General features: G+C 40.2%; 2 protein-coding genes across 2 annotated transcripts; one reads left to right on the plus strand and one right to left on the minus strand.

The window, feature by feature from the left end:
* The first annotated feature begins 222 nt into the window (after window positions 1–222).
* On the plus strand, window positions 223–1955 carry LOC129780001 (protein PRRC1-like). Its single transcript, XM_055787834.1, has 5 exons — window positions 223–824; window positions 892–994; window positions 1053–1223; window positions 1287–1476; window positions 1537–1955. Exons 1-5 carry the CDS (start codon window positions 326–328, stop codon window positions 1684–1686), a joined length of 1113 nt encoding a protein of 370 aa, XP_055643809.1. The 5' UTR covers window positions 223–325; the 3' UTR covers window positions 1687–1955.
* Window positions 1943–8159, minus strand: LOC129779998 (uncharacterized). Its single transcript, XM_055787829.1, has 13 exons — window positions 7785–8159; window positions 7638–7721; window positions 7380–7578; window positions 7156–7323; window positions 6954–7048; window positions 6738–6895; window positions 6493–6676; window positions 6283–6434; window positions 6117–6223; window positions 5794–6059; window positions 5098–5738; window positions 4726–5038; window positions 1943–2294 (listed from the first exon to the last, which is right to left on the minus strand). Exons 1-13 carry the CDS (start codon window positions 7843–7845, stop codon window positions 1984–1986), a joined length of 2739 nt encoding a protein of 912 aa, XP_055643804.1. The 5' UTR covers window positions 7846–8159; the 3' UTR covers window positions 1943–1983.
* Window positions 8160–10353: the final 2194 nt, after the last annotated feature.

Genomic DNA, 10353 nt, shown 5'->3' on the forward strand with positions numbered 1-10353 from the left:
GCAATCAAGCTATTCAAGTTGATGTAATACTTTCTGGTCAAATTTCTATTTATGCAATAAGTATCTTAAGTGCAAGCGCTCTTGATGCGGGTCAAATGGGAAGCTCAGCAAGAAAAAATCGGTGCTCAACATGTTAATACGGTAGAAAATGACTATAGATTGGTAACATTAACCAAAAAATTCAATTTTTTTTTCTCAGTGGATATATTGCAGTTCTAAAGTTGTACTAAAACGTTTAGTCACAATCAAAACAAAAACAAAAGTAATTGAAATTTCATTGCATATTTCGTTTGCTTCGAAACGATTGTTCAGCTAAAGCATAGGAATGTCCGAAACCCAGAAAAAGACAGGCAACATTCTGTCTAACATAAGTCCACCTTCGGAGCTGCCAACTTTCATCACAGCAGTGGCCCCGGGAAGTCAACAATCGGGCTCGAATCCCGATGGCCTCGTCCAGCTTCCACCAGCTGTAATTGATGACGATGTATCCAAGAAGGGATCAGAAACGGATCCGTTCATTCCGACTACGTTCAGCCCGGCAATTCCTTCGAATAAAGATACCAGTATCATTGGAGGAGGATATGCGTCATCAAGTGCAGAAGATGTTCCACCGAAGGTGAATCAGGAATTTGCAGGTATGGTACTGAATCCAGATCCACTGGCTGAGGCTTTGAGTCCCATTACTCACGGAGGATCGGCTTTGTTTGGTTGGGTGAGGGAAGCTGTTAGTAACAATGGGATTCTGCAGAAGGTGGCCGAGAAAGCGAAAAGTTCCGTCGATACGATTGTGACGACGTTGGATCCGCAAATGAAGGAGTATATTAGTAAGATTGAGCTTATACGGTAGTAATGGCCCATTGATACCACAGTGGGTATGATTTTGAATTACAGATTCTGGTGGCGATACCGAAGTGATTGTGGCGTCAGATAAAGACGATAAGGTTCGTCCCATTCGAGAGGCATTCCAAACGGTTTTCGGTAAAGCTACAGTCATGTGGGTCCATTCAGGTAATTGGTGCGAATTCCGATTAATACTTTTTGCTGCCTTCCAGAGGTCTTCAAACACAGGTAATTGGTATGGCTGCCCAACCCAATGGTTTTGCGGCTGGGTTGAAGGGTGCAGAGTCTCGTATAAACAGCATCCGTGCTGATAATCCTCGCGTGGATGACCATTTACCTGTAGTAGCCGTGGAGAATTTTCTGGTTGAGATTTTTCCCGATCAGTGAGTGATAGATTCTTACCAATGAATAGAAAAAAAACTATTTCTTTAATTCTTAAATCGCAGATGGTTTGATGCTGGCGTGATTGTTTTATACGACTACGCGAAGAATATACTGTTGAAAACGGTTACACAAATGACACCAGTGCCACTGCAGATTATTACCTCTATTCGTGCCGATACTCCGGAGGATTACCTATTCAAGGAAACTGGTTTTGCCGTTACGATCGGCAGCGTGATGGCAAAAAATCTAAATGTTGACAAATTTACGCATCTGCATCCGCATTTGTTTTACTTGTTATCTGTTTTCTTACAGGTACCGCACAATGAGTGGCACAAGACATACACTTCGGTGAGCCGGTCAGATATGATTCTGAATGCAGCGAAAATCATTGCCACGCTGTACAAGCAAGCTGTCGCAGAGTACGTGAACACTGTCGGTGCTTCTTTTAATTCCGGGGAATAAGATTCGTTTCCTGCCAGCCTGTCGACGGAGTGCAGATGTGGGCACTACTAGGAAGCTGGTTGTATGAAGTCTATCTCAATAATGTTGATGCGCTCGACTTTGGTCGAGCTAAGTGATATAATGCATAATTGCTATCATGAACAGCGTTTATTATGATTCTCCTTTCGGAAAGATGTAAAACTGTGCTGTATTTTTTATTGTTTACAGATAACCTTGTTAGAATTACCCAAGTTACAAATATAAACGATACTACTCCTTAAATATCAGTACCACTCGATTCTACATTTATTCATTTCGTCAAATATTTTGCCTGATCCAATCTACATAGGAGGTAATTCTGGTGAACACTCCTGGAGTTCCTTTGTCACATCTTTCTCCGTGGCTGTAGAAGCCTACAACATGAGGCGTGACTTTCGTTTCTCCAGTGAATTCGGCATCGCTAGGCTGGAACCAAGCCAGCTGATCTCCAGCGTTGTAACATGTGTTATTCGGATTGAAATCCAGCTCGTCCACACATAGCTGGTCAGCATTTATTCTGCCATTATAATCTCGTTGGCAATCGGTGTTATACATCGGGACAACCTGTCTCGAGGAAGACGATGTGTTTTCTATAAGTGAGGAAAGTATTAGTATTAGATATGATTAATAAATATTTGATGTTATCATAAATATAGACAGTCAAAAATTCTTCTCATTAGTGGCAAGGCGCTTATATATTAGGCTGTCATCTCCCTCTCTAAACTCTGCGAAGCTTGTGAACATGATAATTCGATTTTTCGCAAATTCAGAATCGATGCCACAAACTAGTGGTATCGGAATGTTTGACGCGTCATGGTACACGTTAACTTGTTTAACTTTAGGCACTAGATAGCAGCATTATAAATAAATCGGATAAGATATTAAAACGAACTAAGGAAAAAAAATGCCATTTGCGAATTCATGGATTTTGGCGCCCCAAAGGGTCAGCGCCCCCGGCAAAAGCTGGGTTTGCTACCTTTGCTACATTACGCTGCTGGATGTGAGGCTATCGAGATGCATTAGTTACATGGTTTAGATAAGGTACATCGGGTCAAGCTGAAACGATTTTTCGAAGTTCAACTTGAAAGTTATCTTAAAAAATCACTAAATCACTGAGTTGAAATCTGTTTGCAGCATATATAAGGTATGACAAATGACCTAAGATAAATTTGGTCGATTTGGCCGTTTGGCGTTCCAGTCTTTACATGATTAGCAAAGGTGCGCTGAACTAGAGCATTCAAAAAAGTGGATAAATCAAGATCATATTTTCGGCTGAACAAACCAACATCAAATACCCACAGCGATTTTCACAATCTTCTTTTGATCCTAATTTCTCATCACTCGGGAAATTTTGCAATGCGAGAAAAAGGTGGTTATCGCTTGGTTCCAGGTCCGAACTATATTATGAATGCATTAAGATTTCCCAACCAAGCTCTCCTAGAGTTTCTGGCAAGTCACTACAGACGTGTGCGTGGCTGTGCGTTGTCCTGATGGAACACAACACTTTTTCTGTTGGACAATTCGAGCCGTTTCTGGTCGATCGCTAGCTTCAAGCGGTTCAGTTGTTGACAATAGAGACCTGAATTTAGTGTTTGGACATAAAGAAGCAACTCATAATGAATGAATTCTTTCATGTCCCACCATATACACAATACAACCTTCTTGGCCGTTAGTCCTGATTTGGCCACCGTTTGAGCAGGTTCACCACGCTTTGACCACGATTGATTTCGCACAATATTGTGGAATTTCATTTATAATTTCATTTTTAACGCTGTTATCCTTTTGGTTTTCCTACTCTATCCATCCCTCTATCTCTCTCCAATGCTCTTCACCGAAAATATATTTAAGTTAAATAAACCTTAACGAAAACAACGAATAACTTCATTAGTGTCATTGATAGTGTGCTGCTAGCTAGAAATCGCTAGCAAAAATTAATTTTACTAGCATTGGTATGTCGCAAACAAAAATGATTTTCGCGTGTTAGGCAATAGAACCACCGACATCAGTATCCCAGTTACGCCAAAATTTGCACTCATGCAGACCGCAAAATGCTACTAGCAACAAAAGTGAATACTCTCATTCTGTTCAAATATTTGAATCATCCACCCATTTTCGGTTATACGGTCTTGAATGGCAAGTAGCATGACACATTGTGGTTCATTGGATATTGTCATGTGACAATGACAGACAGTTGAATAGTGACCAATATTGAGAATTTAGCTTTTGGCGATGCGCGATTAAAATTTTAATGCGTTGTTCCTCTTGCTTGGACGCCATTTATACAACTGAAGAGCAAATGCCAAAACCTAAATAGAGGCATAATTGGATTGGCATAAATAAAATTTCAAAAAGTTACGGAATACGTTTTGGGTTTGGTTTGAAACCCCCGATTTTCGGTGATTTTTCGTTTATCAAAAAAAACTAAAATTTTTACGTCTGTGACACTAATAAATGAAGTTCGAATGAGCTAATATTTTGCAAAGGGTTTATTATCGTGCAAATCAACATTTCGCAGCAAGTTCCGAATGAAAAATCGAGACTATTTTTATTGGTACCCAAAACCATACGTTTTGTTTCGTATTCCGAAAAAAAGTGTCGAGTGTCGATTGTTGACAAAAAAAAATTCGAGATGACACTAGATCTCGACGTTTCATGCAATTCAAGACATTTGACATCAATTTTTCGAAAACCCCGATTTTCTTTACTCCCCCCTTGGTGATTTTTCGATTCAAAAACTCATACTTTGACCGCTTTGCGCCGCTCTCCCTTAAGTCCGATTGAGCTAATATTTGGCATAGGGTGTTTTTTCGAGGTGGTGAACATTTTTTATGAGGTAATTTTTTGAAATTAGAGATGACCATTTCCATTGGCACCCTACTACATACATTTATCAGATTCGAAAAATCATGCATGCAGCAGGAATAACGTAACGAAATTGTTTTGAATGCTCAATGAAAACCCCTTATAGCACCAAAGTTCAATGTCGTTTTTCGTTAGTTTTGCATCTTACATTATTCATACCTCTTTCCGTTAACCTCAAATTAAGCGGGGTGTGAGTGAGATTCATCCAAATACAAGCTGGAAAGACCGTAGTCGTAGGTATTATGTTCCGGCTCAACCGCAGCAGAGCAATGTTATCTGTGTGATCATTCTTTCGGTAGTTTGGATGAATAATAGTTTTTTCGACCGATATGGTCGTCGTATTATCAAGTACCACTTGCACATCGGTTGTTGTATTTCGTGGTGTGCAGCTTGCTGTTGTAACAACCATCCGTTTTGTGATGAGAGAAGCTAAGCAGTGGCTAGGATTGTCTCCGGCCCACCTTACTGTGATCTGTTGGTGAGTTTAAATATTTATTCTTCTGTTTTGAATTGTAATATATTTAAGCTTACCACATGGGGGAAACTAGAGAGTTCGTCTAGCGAACTTATTGTGGGATGTAATGTGCTGTATTCTGTACTACAGCTATCTAGTTCATCTTCATGATCAGCTGGTTGATTTTTGTGGATGAATCTCATTGGGCAACATACTACACTGCTGGAAGAGCAAAAGCTCACCCTTCGTTTAGCTTGAAAATCATTCCAAACTTTGGAACATTCACTGTAATGGGTGCAGATTCCGGTGATATCCTCATCGTAATCAAATTCGCACGTATCGTTCTCTTTCCAATCCGGATTGATGAATTGTATTGTAGAGTCTCCATCATGGAAGTTCGGAAGCAAAACAGTTTTCATCCAGTCAACATGGGTAAAAAGTCGCGTTGAAACGGCGGCTTCCCCAAAGCCACAATCTCTGCCAAAAAGGTTGAGTCCGTATGCGTATTGATAGTACCGATTGGTTCTGAACATTGGAAGCTGCATTGGAGCTCCGTACAGTAGTTGACACGAAGTTGGCAGCAGAAACAAGGGGTCGCCCACACAAAGATGTTCCTTGGTCAGTCCGCGAGACAGCCGTGATCGGAATTCTGATGGAATTGTACAATTTTCCTTCGTATTGACGCTTAATCTTACCAAAAGATTGATTTCCATGGGTTCTGTAAGTAGACCGATATTGTGAACTACCGCTGAATGAAAGGTTTTTATTCTTACCAAATGCAGAATATTGCTCTCCTGTATTGAATCTGTTTACATCGATTCGACCAATACCGGACACTGCTAGTTGGGGACTGGGAATGGCCTGTGAATGCCAGATGCAAGCTGGGCGTAAGTTCTCAGAAAACTTCAATCGTTTTCTTAACTTAAGAATTGCTATGTTGTTGTACAATGAGTACTCTCTATACTCAGGGTGAACATGTATCTCTGCTATATCATATCTGTCCCATATGTTGTCGTATACTACATATGTTGGCGCAACTCTGGAATGCAAGTTTTAACTGATAGATATAGCCATCTGTTCTCCGATCATATTTTACCCATAGTTTGAGGTGCATTCGGCTAAAGTTAGGACGGTATCATCTGCAATTAATGTTCCACTGCAATTCTCGCGGCGAACATTATAATCCTGCCAGCCAATATCGACCTGTTTTAGGAAGTGTTGATACATTTACGAATGTGGATAAATAAAATAAATATATCTACTTTGTGGCTAAGCTCATGCCTTGCGAATGCGATGTGCGCGTTATCACTATCAAGATCTATACGATCTTTCGAACGGCCAATAACGACATCTTTTTCGTAATCCCTTAAGTATACGTAACGGGTGGCACAGCTAACTGGTTGCAAACTCCAATCTAATAAACATGTATTAAATATAGTTATTTTCATTGAAAAATGTGTGCGTCCACTTACAAAAAACATTACTTTCCTGCTTTTGCATTGTCTCTGATATCCAGTCGAAATAAGCTGAGACCCGTGTGTAAACGCCGGGCGTTGATAAACCACAAGCGGTACCAAATGATGTTATTCCAACAACAAATGGTGACATTTTACCGTTGTGAAGGAGTTTCACTTGGAGTGGGCCTCCCGAGTCACCCTGCGGAGAATGGATTATAAGCGGACATCTTGATTGGAAAGAAAGGTTCTCTGAGGTTTACTGGACAAGTATCCATCCGTTCGTCGCCAGCACATATCTGCTCTTGGTCTCTAATGCCATCTCTAAACCTACGGTTAGAGCCATCGTAGATTTTATTACATTCGGTGTTGTTCACTGGCTTTAGTCCGACTTTAAGCAATGTCGGGGTTCGTTCTTGTGCTGGAATCGTGTTATATTGCGTTACAGATGGCATCATATGATTGAAATGTTCTTTTACCAAATCCAGTGTTACCCCAGCCCGTGGCCTCCAGTGTGGGAAACCGAACCTCTTTGTCTGTCCATAAGCACGCAGGAACCACGGTGGGATGGAGACTAAAATTTTAGGTTCGTTTGGAATTATCTACTATACAAATATTATATTGAATCGGACCTTGTGTCGACAAACTTCCACAAATGTACCGATCGTAATAGATACTCACGTAACGTTAGTCTCCAACTTCAGTAGTGCGATATCGTTGTACACAGTTGAAAATCGATACTCCGGATGCGTGAATATCTCAACAATCTTCAACTGCTGCGCATATTGATCATCGTCGTCACTAAGGATATTAATATCCCCGAACCGCGCCACGTCTGGTGCCACCCCGCTAGCGATCGAGAGTGGTAACTTATGCAATTATCAGGAATATCATGGAATACTAACTTATCGAGGGTGCAGTGAGCGGCGGTCAGAACATAATTCTCCCAGATCAAAGAACCACCACATTTCCAGTCTACGGTACCGTTCGCCAGTGTCCACCCGATAGCTGCCATATGAGCAAATTCTGTAGGGTACGCCGGTGTGCCAAACGCTGGTTTCACCAGTCCCTGGCGTCCATATTTGTAATATCGAAGATGACAATCTTTGTGTGAATGGAACCTCAATTATTACTCTCATTTGAACAAGCTGATATATGCTTACCGTCGAGCGAAAGACGGTCATTCGGGAACATCGATGTTTCCAACCTTTCATCGAATGGGCTGATTGGGAAAAGCTTGCAAAATCCTGCAACGAAATCGTGTTTCAGAGAACGTATTCCATCAATTCAATGAGTTTCTCAAATCTCACCATTCTCGATTGACACAATTATGAGTACGAAAATTGAAATGCACGCTAAAAATGCATTCATGTTGTAGCTGATCACGAGACGACTTCTCGTAACTATGGTAAATGATGCCCGTTCAGGGTGACTGTTGTGTGGGAACTGAATCAATCGCCATAGAGCTATTGCCTGGGAATCACAATCAGGATAAGATGTTTCGTGTTCAAGTGTTTATACTTTGCATTTCCACTTTTTTAAGCCACACTGCGTCAGTTCTGCGAATGCTCCGAAGTATGTGACAACACTGAATCATTTCGAAGCACAACGCACACGTTCAGTATTAAGGCTGTACAGCGGATACTAAACCGGTTTGATCATTCTGAGAAAAAAGATCGAGCAATTACATTGATGATATAGTATTTGTTTTGATCATAGTAACAGTAATAGGTGTTGATCATTCGTGATTTGTTGTGAATGAACCAGTTCCTGTGTAGATCTGGCAGGTGATCCTCCTGCTACTCTACAGCCTGTCCCTAGTTTTGCTAGAGCAGTAAAAATCGAAATTATCATATTTTAGAAATTGAATGCTTCAATGGTATGCAGCTAGTAGCTCGCTGTATATGTGAACAATTTATATGAAGCGTGCATATGAATGGATCATATGATCTGTATTGAGTGTCTTATTTTGTGGTTCGGGGGAATCACTGAAATTTATTCCGATTCATTGTTTTTTTGAAGCCGTTGAAAATGTGGCTCCTTGAAAAGGATTTTCGCTAAAAATCTACAACTACCTCTCCCTGAGAAATAGTTGATTATGTGTATTATATACCATAGTTATGGGAAACAGTAGACTGATCAAGTGTGGAATGGAGATCTCCGTTTTCTACCCGCTTATAGAAATGGAATAGTATATCAGTATTCTATTTGTAGCAAACTGTATGTACTATTAACTTTATGTGGCATGATGGAAGATGCTTATTAACAAGTTCGCCGCCGCCTCACAAATATGACGCTTTCCGTATTCAATTTGAATGGGAAGCGGACCTAAGCCGCCGCGGTGATGCAATCCGAGTCGGCCACCGACTCACCGTCGTAAGTGGCGGCCTCTCGCAAGCAAATCTGTTTCCCGTCGATAACCCGGTTAGTTTGAAACATAGGAGACGATCCTCCAGTAAGGTTCCACCGAGCGTTAGCGAGTGTAGGACGGTATCATTTGTCGGTGTATTACGTTTGCCCAGTTAATCTTTGCTTTGAAATATATAATTCATATTTCGACGCAAACATTAAGAAGTTTCTCTGTCGGGTGGGTGATTTTAATTTATTCCCAAGATTATTACCAAAATTTTAATCCTTTTTAAATATTTCTTTCTTTCTCATTCGGAATTATGTACCATTCGGTTAAATTTTCTATCCAGATAAAAAATATTCGAATGAATGAATTGTTTCTCGTGAATGCTCTAGAATCTCGCTGTGTTATAATACTTGTGTGTTATAATAATTTCATCCCCTTCAACGCTGTCTTTTTTTTAAACATATTTCAATATTCCATCTATGAGTCATTCGGGTATTTTTTACATTCGGGTGACAGAATTTGGGGTGAATGTCTTTCGGGTAAATGTGACACAATCTATGCATTATCATTATCGGTCAGAATTGAGACGCCATCTGCCATCTGCAGGATTCAGACGCCACCAAAGCATGATGGCATGATGTTGAAAGATTCAAAATACACGACATTGTTTTCCATGTTTCGATTCAGCTTCCGCTTTTAACGTAAAGGTCACTTTGTTTGTGTTCTTAAGAACTCGAACAACAAATTCTTCCACGAGGACCGTGTCTTTGGAGAAGACTCCCCAGCAGCGATGCTCTTCTTCGTTGAATTCTAATATTTTCTGCGATACACTTCCAGTTATTGGGTTCGAAATCTGATCGATCGAAATCTGATCTGATCGAAATCAACATTAACGAGGAAATATTTCTTTTCGGGTTTTTATACAATCCACAGGACTGCGATTTTCACAACAGATGAATGATATTCTGAGCGATTTAAGGTATCAGTACACCAGAATAATATTGGGGGTGATTTCAATACCAACCTTTTGAACAGATTATCTAATAAAACTAAACGTTCTGAAAATGTTATGGCCAATTTTGCTCTAGAATCGGTGGGTCCTGAACCAACTCATTTCTTCAACATTGGATCTTCACAAATTGATTTGGTTTTAACTCATACTCCTGATAATTTAATTAAGTTTAACCAGGTTAGTGTACCTTCCAAGTCAAACCATGATTTACTGTTTGCATCTGCTGATGTAAACACAGTTGTGAGGGAACATCAAATTTGTTTCCGTGATTATACTCGCATCGATCTCAGTTCAATTATTGCTCTATTTAACATGGGACTTGTTATACAGTAGTACCTCGATTATCCGCGAGCGGTTGATCCGCGAAAGTGAGTTCCCTGGTAAATCTATAAACCTTCCCGAAATTTGTTAGTGAGTGGTAGAGTCTTGTTTTTTTGTTTTGGTCATGGCTTTCACATTATCTGATCAGTGATGTACACGACCTTACAGATTGATAGTTCAATAATTTCTG

The sequence above is a fragment of the Toxorhynchites rutilus genome, chromosome 3 (genome assembly GCF_029784135.1).
Source record: "Toxorhynchites rutilus septentrionalis strain SRP chromosome 3, ASM2978413v1, whole genome shotgun sequence".
In the NCBI taxonomy this organism is placed as follows: domain Eukaryota; kingdom Metazoa; phylum Arthropoda; class Insecta; order Diptera; family Culicidae; genus Toxorhynchites; species Toxorhynchites rutilus.